This window comes from Pseudophryne corroboree, chromosome 4 (genome assembly GCF_028390025.1).
Source record: "Pseudophryne corroboree isolate aPseCor3 chromosome 4, aPseCor3.hap2, whole genome shotgun sequence".
Taxonomy (NCBI): domain Eukaryota; kingdom Metazoa; phylum Chordata; class Amphibia; order Anura; family Myobatrachidae; genus Pseudophryne; species Pseudophryne corroboree.
Window position 1 is genome coordinate 198,587,090 of NC_086447.1, and position 17,253 is coordinate 198,604,342.

At 47.3% G+C, this 17,253-nt stretch overlaps 1 protein-coding gene across 2 annotated transcripts in view; it reads right to left on the reverse strand.

Annotated features, from left to right (window-relative positions):
* The window catches only part of INPP5D (inositol polyphosphate-5-phosphatase D), a 298,231-nt gene that overhangs the window by 145,539 nt on the left and 135,439 nt on the right, over positions 1-17,253 (reverse strand). For both annotated transcript variants that reach the window (XM_063915724.1, XM_063915723.1), the window contains exons 4-5: positions 6,378-6,540; positions 655-795 (exon numbers count right to left, since the gene is read on the reverse strand). In XM_063915724.1, coding sequence (XP_063771794.1) covers positions 655-795; positions 6,378-6,540 — 304 coding nt within the window. The remainder of the gene's footprint in view (positions 1-654; positions 796-6,377; positions 6,541-17,253) is intronic.

A 17,253-nucleotide genomic window follows, 5' to 3' on the forward strand; every position in this document is an offset into this window, starting at 1 on the left:
CCCCCCCCCCCCCCCCCAGCGCCCTGCACCCATCAGTGACCGGAGTGTGAGGTGTGCATGAGGAGCAATGGCGCACAGCTGCAGTGCTGTGCGCTACCTTGTTGAAGACAGAAGTCTTCTGCCGCCGATTTTCCGGAACACTTCTTGCTTCTGGCTCTGTAAGGGGGGCGGCGGCGCGGCTCCGGGACCGAACATCAAGGTCGGGTCCTGCGGTCGATCCCTCTGGAGCTAATGGTGTCCAGTAGCCTAAGAAGCCCAAGCTACCACCAGTTAGGTAGGTTCGCTTCTTCTCCCCTTAGTCCCTCGCTGCAGTGAGTCTGTTGCCAGCAAATCTCACTGTAAAATAAAAAAACTAAAATATACTTTCTTTCTAGGAGCTCAGGAGAGCCCCTAGTGTGCATCCAGCTCAGCCGGGCACAAGATTCTAACTGAAGTCTGGAGGAGGGTCATAGTGGGAGGAGCCAGTGCACACCAGTTAGACCTAAAGCTTTCTTTATAGTTGTGCCCAGTCTCCTGCGGAGCCGCTATTCCCCATGGTCCTTACGGAGTCCCAGCATCCACTTAGGACGTCAGAGAAAACCTGGTAATTACAGTAATATACAGGCAAATCTGTCCCCTGCTCTCAATCTATAGGCTTATTACCGTTCTTATTACCTGTACAGCCCAGTGCAAAGGGTCATTAGAAGCTTCTTGAACTGTGGGAGATTTTGAGATCCATTGCGCACCATATCGCAGTCACTGGTGATATGCAGGCACAGGTACTGACGAATCGCCTGTAAATGTTCTTCCGAAACACTGCATCAGAAGTATATAAGGATCATTTGTTATAGTTACTAACAATTTTTCCATACATTTTACTGTATCAATCACCTAAAGTTTCTGATTTTACACTATATAAGCCTTCATGCTTTCAGAAACAATCATTATGGCAACAGGAAATGAAAATGACATTTGTACAATATATACACGCTGTGAAACGTCTTACTGAGGAAAAAAAGGATGATTCCCATCACAACAAAGATGTAAGACTGAGGGGGGGGGGGGGGCTGATACTCAGTTGGACACATCAATCAAAGTAGAGTATATTAAATGCCATATGCTGAGTTCAGCGCAGTGTATCTCAGGATGCATCCACTTCATACTTACTTACTCTCCCAAAATGTCTGGGAGATTCCCGAAGCTTGGGTGGCTCTTCCTAACACCCAGAAAAGTCTGCCACAGGTGCCTTGCTACCACCCTCTTCCCAAATGAAGTGGGCAGGCAGCTCGATGATGTGAGTCTCACATCATACTGCCCCCCCCCCCCCCCCACACACACACTTTATAATATAGTGGGGGTGGGACCACAATGATGCGTTTGTGGCACCAATCACCTGTACCACCCATCTGGCTGCACCATGCCCCCCACCCCTGCACCTCAATAGTCAAAATTAAATATGCCGCAAAGTCAAATAATACAAGCAAGGTCAATGAAGAAGTAATATCAGCTTATCATACATGCATAGCTAGTGCTTCATCAGTGTGCATTTATACCAGCTCTCGAGTACCTGCAAGTGACAGGTGCATCTGCGTCTCCATGCTTGAGGCACAATTAGAACACGCCCTTATCCCCCCCCCCCCTCCCCGGTCTACCTCTCCAAAGAGGCACAAGTGTCAGATCTGCATATGGAAGACATAGGCAAGGCATACGTCTTTTTTTGTGGGCATTCATGCATGTATGAATATGTGTATTATACACTAAGAAAACAGGCAAATACCCAACTCAGCTTTAGCCCCAGAGATTTTACTCTGGCAATTACACTGCTGCTAAATAACAAGAAATGCTCATTTACAAAAATGCAAATCAGAAAATTAAATGCTCTTTTGTGAAATGATTTTGACACAAGTGCACTTAGATTTACAGGAAAGCACATTGATTTGAGGGCACAGATTGAGGCTTCTACTGGGGTACAAAAACTTGTACCATACCATGCAAAGAATTGGTGGCCTGGGAGTCTATCTTGCTAAGAATAGAATGGTGGACCAACAAGTAAAATTACATTCTCTGTATGTGGGATGAGGTGTATCTAGAAATGGACTGTCGCTCATGGTACAGCTTTAAAGAATTCTACCATCTCAGCTTTATAGGTGGGAAAGACTTGGCTTGATCCAAATGTGGGCGAGGGCCTGACAGTTCTGGTCCACCCCACCAGAGGACCCCACACTGCACTTCAGAGCATGCACAGGGGCTGGTAAGGCTTCAGTGTCTATGCTCTGGCCCAAGAGCATGCTCAGAAGAGCAGAGACGGCCACCTTTACCTCCGGGCTCCTAGGTGCCATATCTAATGCACCAAACCCTAAACACAGTCTAACCCTTCACCAAACCCTAACCACAGCCTAACCCTACACTGAACCCTAACCACAGCCTAACCCTAAACTGAACCCTACCCACAGCCGAACCCTACACCAAACCCTAACCACATGCGAACCCTAACGACAGCCTAACCCTATACCGAACCCTAAACCCAACCTAACCCTACACCAAAGCCTAACCCTACACCAAACCCTAACCCCAACCTAAGCCTAAATCGAATTCTAACCACAGCCTAAACCTACACCAAACCTTAACCACAGCCTAACCCAAAATCTAATATTGTTGACATTCTGAATGACTACATACCCTATGATGTACAAATTACATTTTTACCATGTTGAGGGTGACCACTGCCAGACCGTAAATAAGCCACTCATCATTGAGGGCTGGATGGCCCTTGATGTTTAAGTATCCAACTCGCCGTGAGTTGCATTGGCAAATATTTAGTAACTGGAGCAATTCAGTATGGCTCCGGTGAAGGACAGCTGCTCTGAAAAGCAGCTGCCTCTGAATTCAGTAACCGAAGTAGCAGTTCGGTTAAGGGTAGCAGTTCGGTTACTTACTACTGCCATGTGGCATTGTGTACATGTGTGACTTGAGTATATACACCCATGCATGGCAGCAGGACAGTCACTGCTGAGTGGATCCACTCAGATCCCTCTGCACAACCCCGGTCCTCCTTCCTGTAGGAAGAAGCCGGGTTCTGGGAATCCATGGCATCTGAAAATTACATGGTTCCTGAAGGCAAACTTTGAAAACTTTCAGTTTTTGGAGTTAGCTGAATACTGGGCAGCCCTATTGGGTCCCTAATAAATAATGAATTGGCCCGTTACATAAGACAAGCAAAAATTTGCATTTCTGCATGCCCATTAGTGATAATTAATAGGCCCCAAAAGGAGAGCAGACTTATGGGAAATGTGATATGCACAGTGTTGGAATTAATATGCAGGGAGGTATTTGATATGCTGGCTGTCGGGATCCTGGCGCTCAGCATACTGGCGCAGGGATACCGACAGCCACCATACCAACAACTATTCTCCCTCATGGGGGGTCCACGACACCCCTGGAGGGAGAATTAATAGCGTGACGCGCACACAGCGTGGCAAGCTCTGCGAGCCCACAAGGGGCTCTTTTACACTCGCCCCGCTGCCGGAATGCCGGCGGTCAGGATCCCGGCGCCGGTATGCTGGGTGCCGGGATCCCGACAGCCGGCATAACGTAGTAAACCCAATATGCAGACAAGCGGATATTTCCCTTTAAGTCCTGACACAATGGACTGCACAAGTGATAGAACTGTAATATTTACGTGTGGTCATCTATGTTGTTTTTTTTGGGCATTTGCATATATATAATTTATATACTGTAATATGGCATAACTCTTAAACTATACACCAGATCAACTTTACTCCGAAAATCTGGTAATGTATGGGAGCAAATGGCAACCAGCAACTTCCTCCCAAACACCCGAAAACTGTCATCAAGTTGATTAAGTCTTTTTGTTCTGAATTATAGTTTTTGTCCATTTTCTGGTGTTTGGGAGCAAATGGGTGATTGTCATTGTATTTATATATACTATATTGTCATAGTGTATTGCTCACATACACTGCCTGATTTTCATTCCAACCAACCAACTAGTTTGATTGTTGAATAAAAGTTGGTCTAATGTATGGCCAGCTTTATTTACCATTCACATAAGAGAGACGGGCTGTAGAGGACTGGGGGGAGATGTGTCAATGATTGGAGAAAGATAAAGTGAGGAGAGATAAAGTACCAGCCTAATTCAACATGGGTTGTAATTGTGCAAAATAATCGCACAATGACAAGTGACAACCCTTTACACTAGCATGCGAGGGGTCGCCCAGCACAGGACAAGTCTGCCTGCATACCTGGCCCTTCCCCCCACTAACACATCGCTCAGGAGCGAAACGATCGCATACTAAAGTATCCCTCTGCCTGCGTAGCCTAGCTGCTGCCTAGCCGCGGCCCGCCCCGCAAACAGTCCAGACACTCCTGCGTTGGCCAGAGCGTGCCGCCGCCCCCAAAACATTGCATCGACACCCCCTCCCGCCCCAAGAACGCCTCTGACTGTCAATCAGGCAGAGGCGTTGGCATATGTGAGATGCCATCGCATCTCACTGTAGGCCTAATTCAGTCCTCATCGCAAAAGCAAAATCTTTCTCTAATGGGCTTTTTATATGATATGACATGGCAAGAGAGAGTTAGACTTTGGTGGGTGTTTTTGTTTCTGTGCAAGGTAAATACCGGCTGCTTTATTTTTACACTGCAATTTAGATTTCAGTTTGAACACACCCCACCCAAATCTAACTCTCTCTGCCCTACCTGCACTGCCAGTGTCGGACTGGGGCATGAAGGGCCCACCGGGGGAATGCTGTTGTAGGGGCCCATGCTTAAGGGTGTGGCCAAGCTCCAGTGGGGGTGTGGCCAGCCAACACAGAGGTTTGGCTAACCATTACAGAGTACATGTTCTGTGCCCCTTGATAAATATATAATAAACCATATTCTTGTGAAGTAACATATGTATAATGCATAACTCAAGTGCACCTGGATAAAGTTTGGAACTTGATCCCCAGAGGAGGAGGAGGGCCCACAGGCAGTGGGGCCCACCGGTGGTTTCCCCTGTTCTCCTGTGGGCCAGTCCGACCCTGTGCACTGCACATGGCTTCCCCATTAGAGAAAAAGTTTTCTGTTGCGATCAGGTCTGAATTAGGCCTGTGGGCGGGGGGGCAATTGGGGGAGACTTTGATCACCCACTGCTCTTCCAAGCAAAGCAGCGAGTGATCTCTGAATAGATGCCGTGCGCACGCGCACAGCATCTATTCAGTGAGAGGAAATGAGCTGGGGGCTGCCCAGCTGCTCCAGGAGCACCGGGCACGTCCCCAAAATGCCGAAAATGGGTCCGTGCAGCAAGGTCACGCCCACTCGGCTGAGGCCACGCACCTTTTCTGGAGGTCCCGGGTCACTGAGGACAAAAGTTGGGAGGTATGCATGTGTACGTACGCGCAGTGTGGCTTCAGCGCATGATCACACTCCAGAAGGGCTTCATGCTGAATTAGGCCCTAAGTATACATATTTGGTTTATTTCCTTTACAGTTTAATCTGTTGTCTATCCAAAAGGGTACATTTTGCTAAATTAAATTTATAAAGACAAAAAATTCAATATGCAGAATAATTACTTGGCATACAGAGAACAATACAGCGACCAGGGTTATGAGGATCCGTAATGGACAATGTACTGTCGTGAAAAATGATCAGCTGGACGGGGAATATCTGCACCAAAGCCTTTCAGTTCTTACAGTATGTATAATGCGTTTTCTTGAGCAAAAGAAATGCAACTTTATGGTGTCAGGCTATACCACGGTCATGGCCGGACTGGCCATCTGGCACTTCTGGCACATGCCAGAAGGGGCGATGGGCAGGTGGGCCGAATCGGTCACTTAGAGAGCCGGGAAGGCCGCGCACAGCGCAGCATCCGGCTCTCTGGTTCCATCGTCTCCATGGAAATGGGGCGTGCCGTGAGTCCCCGCCCCCAGCAACTGTCGCCATGGTAATGGGGGCGTGCCACGAGTCCATGCCCCATGACTCGCGGCACGCCCCCATATGTCGTGCGACACGCCCCCTGTGACGCACGTGCGCCCCCCTGTGACTCGTGCGCGCGCGCCTCCACGATTGCCAGGGCCGAATTAAGGCCCCAGTTCGTCCCTGACCACAGTCATCTATTCAATGAAATATTTACTTACTAAAATGAATCTTTGCTTTGCGATATATTTGTATTTAAATGCACGTAAAATGAGTGTCAATATTTTATTTTTCATTTAATTGTGATTAAAAATAATTTTTCAATAACATCTAAAGAAAAAAATCTTGTAATGCCTTTCTCTATCATCATAACAGACACAAGGGGGTTGTGTTGTACAGAACAGAATGTTGAGATATATATATAAGATCAGTGGGTGTGTAACATGACATCTCTCAATGTGCAACAGACAAATGCTGAAGCCATCTACCTTCGAGTGTCAGTGTCCTGTAGTTTCTGCAGCAATGTCTCCGACAGAAGCAGTGAGTTATTCCCTATATAAGCTTTTTCCGTACTCAGTGAACACTCCTTTATTTCTGCAGATACCAAGGTCGAGGCAAAGTTCCTTGGCGGAACATTAGGAGGAGCTGGATCTGTGGTGAAAAATATACAAAGCATCAATTATAACAGCATCTGCATCATCAACTTGAGGAACGATAGAGACAAGGGTGTAGGTATCAAGTGGCTCAATGCCCAGTACATCTGTAGATGACAACAGAACCTGCTCTTAGTTTTCTGTATAATGTAAGTCTATGCAATACAGTATTACGAGAAAGCCAATTGGCTGGTGCTTCACTGTGTAACATACTGTACATGAATGACTTGTTACCTATCAAGTAAGAAACAGAAAATTTGACGGCAGATAAGAACCACTTGGCCCATCTAGTCTGCCCATGTACACGCACACACTTACACACTAAGGTTCATTTTTTTTTGGGAGCCAGTTAACCTACCAGTATATTTTTGGCTTGTGGGAGGAAACCAGAGTCCCTGGAGGGGTGTAGTTATGCCGGGAAGCATAACTACACCCCCAAAATGATGTGGTCACACCCCTTAATAACTCGCAGCTGATGCCAAGGGCCCCAGTATTCACAGCAAGATGTGGACATGCCCTCAGTCTTGGCTAAGCTCCCATAGTACTTGAGCCCGACAGATTTCATGGCGTCTTTGGGAGGAATCTAATGGGCATAATTAACAATTTGGGTACTTTTCCCCATTAAATATAATTTCTTATTTCCACATATCACAGCAACAAGAAATTATATTAATATGATATTTAAAAAATGCCTCTTGCCATGCACCCAGGAATATCTCCCTTATGTTGGAGGTGTAACATTACAGACGAAACATTTTTACGTATTTGGTGAGGTTGTTTAAAATGAATCCCTTTATGGAAAGAACTGGGGTCTTTGGCCAACTACATCCTAGACATTTAAATTCCCCTCTGCCCCAAATACTTTCTCCTCACTGTGTGTGTCTCTGAAGCTACGCAATGTCAGAATAAACTATTCACCCATATAGTCTTAGTGGCTAGATGTGTCACTGCCTCGGCTTGGAAAACTTCGGAAGTACCTACCATGGGGGAAATCATAGCCAAATTTTAGCACACCCACTCTATGGAATATATCACTAGTATACTGAAGGGATCTTCCAAAAATTATTAAAGTGTGAGAACCATGGATTTCCTTTTTTCATACTCCCCTTACATTTACCTGTGCATTTTTTTTTTTAATACCCATTATACATTAAATGTAATAACCCCAATCCTAAACTATCTAGTTAAATAGCTATGGTCTTGACCAGTCGAGGTGCCTACTGCTTCTCTCATATATTCATTCCTCCCTTTTCTCAACCTTTCTTTCTCTGTTTCCTGTTCTTTCCTCTTTCTTCTCCCTATCGTGTACGCTGTTTCTCATATTAAAAGAAAAACAAGCTGAGAATGTTTAATTGTTTTATATTTGTAAATATTCTCAGAAATTTTTTCGCAACAGACATCATTCTACAATATTTAGTTCTTTAATTGTCTGACAATGTTCATAGACCTCTGTTCTGGTCTAAATTTGCAATGTTTCTGTATTGTAACTCATCTTCTGAATAAAACATTTATGAAAATAAAAAATAGAAATGCCTCTTGCCAGGACACTCTTGCCAATTAGAGCCTATCTTGATGAAGCGTTGGTAATAAAGTGATATGGGCCCTACACATTTGTCGATCCGCTGACGAACTGCCCGACGGCGGATACAGGCGATGGGCGACCCGGCGGCGGATACGGGCGACCCGGCTCCATAGCAGTGCAGGCAAATATGGACGAGATCGTCCATATTGGCCTGCATGCACAAGCGACGGGGCACCAGCGATGAACGAGTGCGGGGCCGCGCATCGTTCATCGCTGGTGCCTCCACACTGAAAGATATGAACGGTATCTCGTTCATTAATGAACGAGATCATTCATATCTTTGAGTATTATCGCCTAGTGTGTAGGGCCCAATAGTTTGTGCTATCACTTATATCCAGGTACGGACCTGGCGAAGCTAATGCAGCTGCGAGGTGGTCGGGCTGTGCGTGAGCAATTATGGGCTTGCATCAAAGTAGCCCATAGACCGCTAAGCTACGGGGATTGCTTTTGTGAATGATAACTGTAGCAGTACCCCCATAATAATTCGCCATACTACTTAGAAAATAAAATATAACAGCCATCAATCTAGTTTAATAAATATGCCTCCTAATATATAACATCTCGCAGAGAACAGAAAGGAAATAATGTTGCCATAACAACCAGTTTTATTTATTTATTACCAGTTATTTATATAGCGCACACATATTCCGCAGCGCTTCACAGAGAATATTTTGGCCATTCACATCAGTCCCTACTAGTGATGAGCGGGTTCGGTTCCTCGGAATCCGAACCCCCCCGAACTTCAGCCTTTTTACACGGGTCCGAGGCAGACTCGGATCTTCCCGCCTTGCTCGGTTAACCCGAGCGCGCCCGAACGTCATCATCCCGCTGACAGATTCTCGCGAGGCTCGGATTCTATCGCGAGACTCGGATTCTATATAAGGAGCCGCGCGTCGCCGCCATTTTCACACGTGCATTGAGATTGATAGGGAGAGGACGTGGCTGGCGTCCTCTCCGTTTAGAATAGAAATAGATAGAGAGTGAGAGTGAGACACTTGATTTACTGGAGCTTAGGAGTACTCAGAGAGTGCAGAGTTTACTAGTGACTGACCAGTGACCACCAGTGCAGTTTTATTATTATTTAATATAATCCGTTCTCTGCCTGAAAAAAAACGATACACCGTGACACAGTATACCATATCTGTGCTCAGCCTCAGTGTGCTGCATCATCTATGTATATCTGACTGTGCTGAGTGCTCACTGCTCACACAGCTTAATTGTGGGGGAGACTGGGGAGCAGTTATAGCAGGAGTACATTAACAGTGCACACTTTTGCTGCCAGAGTGCCACTGCCAGTGTGACTGACCAGTGACCACTGACCACCAGTATATTGTGATTGTCTGCCTGAAAAAGTTAAACACTCGTTGTGTGGTGTTTTTATTCTATAAACGCATTCTGCTGACAGTGTCCAGCAGGTCCGTCATTATATAATATATACCTGTCCGGCTGCAGTAGTGATATATATATATTTTTTATATCATTATCATCCAGTCTATATTAGCAGCAGACGCAGTACGGTAGTCCACGGCTGTAGCTACCTCTGTGTCGGCAGTTGCTCGTCCATCCATAATTGTATACCACCTACCTGTGGTGTTTTTTTTCTCTCTATCTTCTTGATACTAGTAGCTTACTTTAGGAGTCTGCAGTGCTGACAGTGTCCAGCAGGTCCGTCATTATATAATATATACCTGTCCGGCTGCAATAGTGATATATATATATTTTTTATATCATTATCATCCAGTCTATATTAGCAGCAGACGCAGTACGGTAGTCCACGGCTGTAGCTACCTCTGTGTCGGCAGTCGCTCGTCCATCCATAATTGTATACCACCTACCTGTTGTGTTTTTTTTTCTTCTATCTTCTTGATACTAGTAGCTTACTTTAGGAGTCTGCAGTGCTGACAGTGTCCAGCAGGTCCGTCATTATATAATATATACCTGTCCGGCTGCAGTAGTGATATATATATATATTTTTTATATCATTATCATCCAGTCTATATTAGCAGCAGACGCAGTACTGTAGTCCACGGCTGTAGCTACCTCTGTGTCGGCAGTCGCTCGTCCATCCATAATTGTATACCACCTACCTGTGGTGTTTTTTTTTTTTCTATCTTCTTGATACTAGTAGCTTACTTTAGGAGTCTGCAGTGCTGACAGTGTCCAGCAGGTCCGTCATTATATAATATATACCTGTCCGGCTGCAGTAGTGATATATATATATTTTTTATATCATTATCATCCAGTCTATATTAGCAGCAGACGCAGTACGGTAGTCCACGGCTGTAGCTACCTCTGTGTCGGCAGTCGCTCGTCCATCCATAAGTATACTAGTATCCATCCATCTCCATTGTTTACCTGAGGTGCCTTTTAGTTGTGCCTATTAAAATATGGAGAACAAAAATGTTGAGGTTCCAAAAATAGGGAGAGATCAAGATCGACTTCCACCTTGTGCTGAAGCTGCTGCCACTAGTCATGGCCGAGACGATGAAATGCCATCAACGTCGTCTGCCAAGGCCGATGCCCAATGTCATAGTACAGAGCATGTAAAATCCAAAACACCAAATATCAGTAAAAAAAGGACTCAAAAATCTAAAATAAAATTGTCGGAGGAGAAGCGTAAACTTGCCAATATGCCATTTACCACACGGAGTGGCAAGGAACGGCTGAGGCCCTGGCCTATGTTCATGGCTAGTGGTTCAGCTTCACATGAGGATGGAAGCACTCAGCCTCTCGCTAGAAAAATGAAAAGACTCAAGCTGGCAAAAGCACAGCAAAGAACTGTGCGTTCTTCGAAATCACAAATCCACAAGGAGAGTCCAATTGTGTCGTTTGCGATGCCTGACCTTCCCAACACTGGACGTGAAGAGCATGCGCCTTCCACCATTTGCACGCCCCCTGCAAGTGCTGGAAGGAGCACCCGCAGTCCAGTTCCGGATAGTCAGATTGAAGATGTCAGTGTTGAAGTACACCAGGATGAGGAGGATATGGGTGTTGCTGGCGCTGGGGAGGAAATTGACAAGGAGGATTCTGATGGTGAGGTGGTTTGTTTAAGTCAGGCACCCGGGGAGACACCTGTTGTCCGTGGGAGGAATAGGGCCATTGACATGCCTGGTGAAAATACCAAAAAAATCAGCTCTTCGGTGTGGAAGTATTTCAACAGAAATGCGGACAACATTTGTCAAGCCGTGTGTTGCCTTTGTCAAGCTGTAATAAGTAGGGGTAAGGACGTTAACCACCTCGGAACATCCTCCCTTATACGTCACCTGCAGCGCATTCATCATAAGTCAGTGACAAGTTCAAAAACTTTGGGCGACAGCGGAAGCAGTCCACTGACCAGTAAATCCCTTCCTCTTGTAACCAAGCTCACGCAAACCACCCCACCAACTCCCTCAGTGTCAATTTCCTCCTTCCCCAGGAATGCCAATAGTCCTGCAGGCCATGTCACTGGCAATTCTGACGAGTCCTCTCCTGCCTGGGATTCCTCCGATGCATCCTTGCGTGTAACGCCTACTGCTGCTGGCGCTGCTGTTGTTGCTGCTGGGAGTCGATGGTCATCCCAGAGGGGAAGTCGTAAGACCACTTTTACTACTTCCACCAAGCAATTGACTGTCCAACAGTCCTTTGCGAGGAAGATGAAATATCACAGCAGTCATCCTGCTGCAAAGCGGATAACTGAGGCCTTGGCATCCTGGGCGGTGAGAAACGTGGTTCCGGTATCCATCATTACTGCAGAGCCAACTAGAGACTTGTTGGAGGTACTGTGTCCCCGGTACCAAATACCATCTAGGTTCCATTTCTCTAGGCAGGCGATACCGAAAATGTACACAGACCTCAGAAAAAGACTCACCAGTGTCCTAAAAAATGCAGTTGTACCCAATGTCCACTTAACCACGGACATGTGGACAAGTGTAGCAGGGCAGGCTCAGGACTATATGACTGTGACAGCCCACTGGGTAGATGTATGGACTCCCGCCGCAAGAACAGCAGCGGCGGCACCAGTAGCAGCATCTCGCAAACGCCAACTCTTTCCTAGGCAGGCTACGCTTTGTATCACCGCTTTCCAGAAGAGGCACACAGCTGAAAACCTCTTACGGCAACTGAGGAAGATCATCGCGGAATGGCTTACCCCAATTGGACTCTCCTGTGGATTTGTGGCATCGGACAACGCCAGCAATATTGTGTGTGCATTAAATATGGGCAAATTCCAGCACGTCCCATGTTTTGCACATACCTTGAATTTGGTGGTGCAGAATTATTTAAAAAACGAGAGGGGCGTGCAAGAGATGCTGTCGGTGGCCAGAAGAATTGCGGGACACTTTCGGCGTACAGGCACCACGTACAGAAGACTGGAGCACCACCAAAAACGCCTGAACCTGCCCTGCCATCATCTGAAGCAAGAAGTGGTAACGAGGTGGAATTCAACCCTCTATATGCTTCAGAGGTTGGAGGAGCAGCAAAAGGCCATTCAAGCCTATACAACTGAGCACGATATAGGAGGTGGAATGCACCTGTCTCAAGCGCAGTGGAGAATGATTTCAACGTTGTGCAAGGTTCTGCAACCTTTTGAACTTGCCACACGTGAAGTCAGTTCAGACACTGCCAGCCTGAGTCAGGTCATTCCCCTCATCAGGCTTTTGCAGAAGAAGCTGGAGACATTGAAGGAGGAGCTAACACAGAGCGATTCCGCTAGGCATGTGGGACTTGTGGATGGAGCCCTTAATTCGCTTAACAAGGATTCACGGGTGGTCAATCTGTTGAAATCAGAGCACTACATTTTGGCCACCATGCTCGATCCTAGATTTAAAACCTACCTTGGATCTCTCTTTCCGGCAGACACAAGTCTGCTGGGGTTCAAAGAACTGCTGGTGACAAAATTGTCAAGTCAAGCGGAACACGACCTGTCAACATCTCCTCCTTCACATTCTCCCGCAACTGGGGGTGCGAGGAAAAGGCTCAGAATTCCGAGCCCACCCGCTGGCGGTGATGCAGGGCAGTCTGGAGCGACTGCTGATGCTGACATCTGGTCCGGACTGAAGGACCTGACAACGATTACGGACATGTCGTCTACTGTCACTGCATATGATTCTCTCCCCATTGAAAGAATGGTGGAGGATTATATGAGTGACCGCATCCAAGTAGGCACGTCAGACAGTCCGTACTTATACTGGCAGGAAAAAGAGGCAATTTGGAGGCCCTTGCACAAACTGGCTTTATTCTACCTAAGTTGCCCTCCCACAAGTGTGTACTCCGAAAGAGTGTTTAGTGCCGCCGCTCACCTTGTCAGCAATCGGCGTACGAGGTTACATCCAGAAAATGTGGAGAAGATGATGTTCATTAAAATGAATTATAATCAATTCCTCCGTGGAGACATTCACCAGCAGCAATTGCCTCCACAAAGTACACAGGGAGCTGAGATGGTGGATTCCAGTGGGGACGAATTGATAATCTGTGAGGAGGGGGATGTACACGGTGATATATCGGAGGATGATGATGAGGTGGACATCTTGCCTCTGTAGAGCCAGTTTGTGCAAGGAGAGATTAATTGCTTCTTTTTTGGTGGGGGTCCAAACCAACCCGTCATTTCAGTCACAGTCGTGTGGCAGACCCTGTCACTGAAATGATGGGTTGGTTAAAGTGTGCATGTCCTGTTTATACAACATAAGGGTGGGTGGGAGGGCCCAAGGACAATTCCATCTTGCACCTCTTTTTTCTTTCATTTTTCTTTGCGTCATGTGCTGTTTGGGGAGTAGTTTTTGGAAGGGCCTTCCTGCGTGACACTGCAGTGCCACTCCTAGATGGGCCAGGTGTTTGTGTCGGCCACTAGGGTCGCTTATCTTAGTCACACAGCTACCTCATTGCGCATCTTTTTTTTCTTCTTTGCGTCATGTGCTGTTTGGGGAGTAGTTTTTTGAAGGGCCATCCTGCGTGACACTGCAGTGCCACTCCTAGATGGGCCAGGTGTTTGTGTCGGCCACTAGGGTCGCTTAGCTTAGTCACACAGCTACCTCATTGCGCCTCTTTTTTTCTTTGCGTCATGTGCTGTTTGGGGGGTGTTTTTTGGAAGGGCCATCCTGCGTGACACTGCAGTGCCACTCCTAGATGGGCCAGGTGTTTGTGTCGGCCACTTGGGTCGCTTATCTTAGTCACACAGCTACCTCATTGCACCTCTTTTTTTCTTTGCGTCATGTGCTGTTTGGGGGGTGTTTTTTGGAAGGGCCATCCTGCGTGACACTGCAGCGCCACTCCTAGATGGGCCAGGTGTTTGTGTCGGCCACTAGGGTCGCTTAGCTTACTCACACAGCTACCTCATTGCGCCTCTTTTTTTTCTTCTTTGCGTCATGTGCTGTTTGGGGAGTAGTTTTTGGAAGGGCCATCCTGCGTGACACTGCAGTGCCACTCCTAGATGGGCCAGATGTTTGTGTCGGCCACTTGGGTCGCTTATCTTAGTCACATAGCTACCTCATTGCGCCTCTTTTTTTCTTTGCGTCATGTGCTGTTTGGGGGTGTTTTTTGGAAGGGCCATCCTGCGTGACACTGCAGTGCCACTCCTAGATGGGCCAGGTGTTTGTGTCGGCCACTTGGGTCGCTTATCTTAGTCACACAGCTACCTCATTGCGCCTCTTTTTTTCTTTGCGTCATGTGCTGTTTGGGGGGTGTTTTTTGGAAGGGCCATCCTGCGTGACACTGCAGTGCCACTCCTAGATGGGCCAGGTGTTTGTGTCGGCCACTTGGGTCGCTTATCTTAGTCACACAGCTACCTCATTGCGCATCTTTTTTTTCTTCTTTGCGTCATGTGCTGTTTGGGGAGTAGTTTTTGGAAGGGCCATCCTGCGTGACACTGCAGTGCCACTCCTAGATGGGCCAGATGTTTGTGTCGGCCACTTGGGTCGCTTATCTTAGTCACACAGCTACCTCATTGCGCCTCTTTTTTTCTTTGCGTCATGTGCTGTTTGGGGGTGTTTTTTGGAAGGGCCATCCTGCGTGACACTGCAGTGCCACTCCTAGATGGGCCAGGTGTTTGTGTCGGCCACTTGGGTCGCTTATCTTAGTCACACAGCTACCTCATTGCGCCTCTTTTTTTCTTTGCGTCATGTGCTGTTTGGGGGGTGTTTTTTGGAAGGGCCATCCTGCGTGACACTGCAGTGCCACTCCTAGATGGGCCAGGTGTTTGTGTCGGCCACTTGGGTCGCTTATCTTAGTCACACAGCTACCTCATTGCGCATCTTTTTTTTCTTCTTTGCGTCATGTGCTGTTTGGGGAGTAGTTTTTTGAAGGGCCATCCTGCGTGACTCTGCAGTGCCACTCCTAGATGGGCCAGGTGTTTGTGTCGGCCACTAGGGTCACTTAGCTTAGTCACACAGCTACCTCATTGCGCCTCTTTTTTTCTTTGCGTCATGTGCTGTTTGGGGGGTGTTTTTTGGAAGGGCCATCCTGCGTGACACTGCAGTGCCACTCCTAGATGGGCCAGGTGTTTGTGTCGGCCACTTGGGTCGCTTATCTTAGTCACACAGCTACCTCATTGCACCTCTTTTTTTCTTTGCGTCATGTGCTGTTTGGGGGGTGTTTTTTGGAAGGGCCATCCTGCGTGACACTGCAGTGCCACTCCTAGATGGGCCAGGTGTTTGTGTCGGCCACTAGGGTCGCTTAGCTTACTCACACAGCTACCTCATTGCGCCTCTTTTTTTTCTTCTTTGCGTCATGTGCTGTTTGGGGAGTAGTTTTTGGAAGGGCCATCCTGCGTGACACTGCAGTGCCACTCCTAGATGGGCCAGATGTTTGTGTCGGCCACTTGGGTCGCTTATCTTAGTCACACAGCTACCTCATTGCGCCTCTTTTTTTCTTTGCGTCATGTGCTGTTTGGGGGTGTTTTTTGGAAGGGCCATCCTGCGTGACACTGCAGTGCCACTCCTAGATGGGCCAGGTGTTTGTGTCGGCCACTTGGGTCGCTTATCTTAGTCACACAGCTACCTCATTGCGCCTCTTTTTTTCTTTGCGTCATGTGCTGTTTGGGGGGTGTTTTTTGGAAGGGCCATCCTGCGTGACACTGCAGTGCCACTCCTAGATGGGCCAGGTGTTTGTGTCGGCCACTTGGGTCGCTTATCTTAGTCACACAGCTACCTCATTGCGCATCTTTTTTTTCTTCTTTGCGTCATGTGCTGTTTGGGGAGTAGTTTTTTGAAGGGCCATCCTGCGTGACACTGCAGTGCCACTCCTAGATGGGCCAGGTGTTTGTGTCGGCCACTAGGGTCGCTTAGCTTAGTCACACAGCTACCTCATTGCGCCTCTTTTTTTCTTTGCGTCATGTGCTGTTTGGGGGGTGTTTTTTGGAAGGGCCATCCTGCGTGACACTGCAGTGCCACTCCTGGATGGGCCAGGTGTTTGTGTCGGCCACTTGGGTCGCTTAGCTTAGCCACACAGCTACCTCATTGCACCTCTTTTTTTCTTTGCGTCATGTGCTGTTTGGGGAGTAGTTTTTTGAAGGGCCATACTGCGTGACACTGCAGTGCCACTCCTAGATGGGCCAGGTGTTTGTGTCGGCCACTTGGGTCGCTGAGCTTAGTCATCCAGCGACCTCGGTGCAAATTTTAGGACTAAAAATAATATTGTGAGGTGTGAGGTGTTCAGAATAGACTGAAAATGAGTGGAAATTATGGTTATTGAGGTTAATAATACTTTGGGATCAAAATGACCCCCAAATTCTATGATTTAAGCTGTTTTTTAGGTTTTTTTTAAAAAAAACACCCGAATCCAAAACACACCCGAATCCGACAAAAAAAATTCGGTGAGGTTTTGCCAAAACGCGTTCGAACCCAAAACACGGCCGCGGAACCGAACCCAAAACCAAAACACAAAACCCGAAAAATTTCCTGTGATCATCACTAGTCCCTACCCCAGTGTAGCTTACAATCTATATTCCATACTTGCTTACAACCAGCGGTGCAAGTATGCGGGTACGCTCGGGTACGGAGTACCCTTAAGAATTTTGCAGTGGGTACGCAGTACCACCTGCCACACACTTTTCCATTACCACAATTATAATGTGCCACAAAGCAACAAGACCATGGTGATTGGCAGCATGACTGCTCCTCCCACTTTGTCAGGGTTACTGGGAGTGTGGCAGTGGCTGTA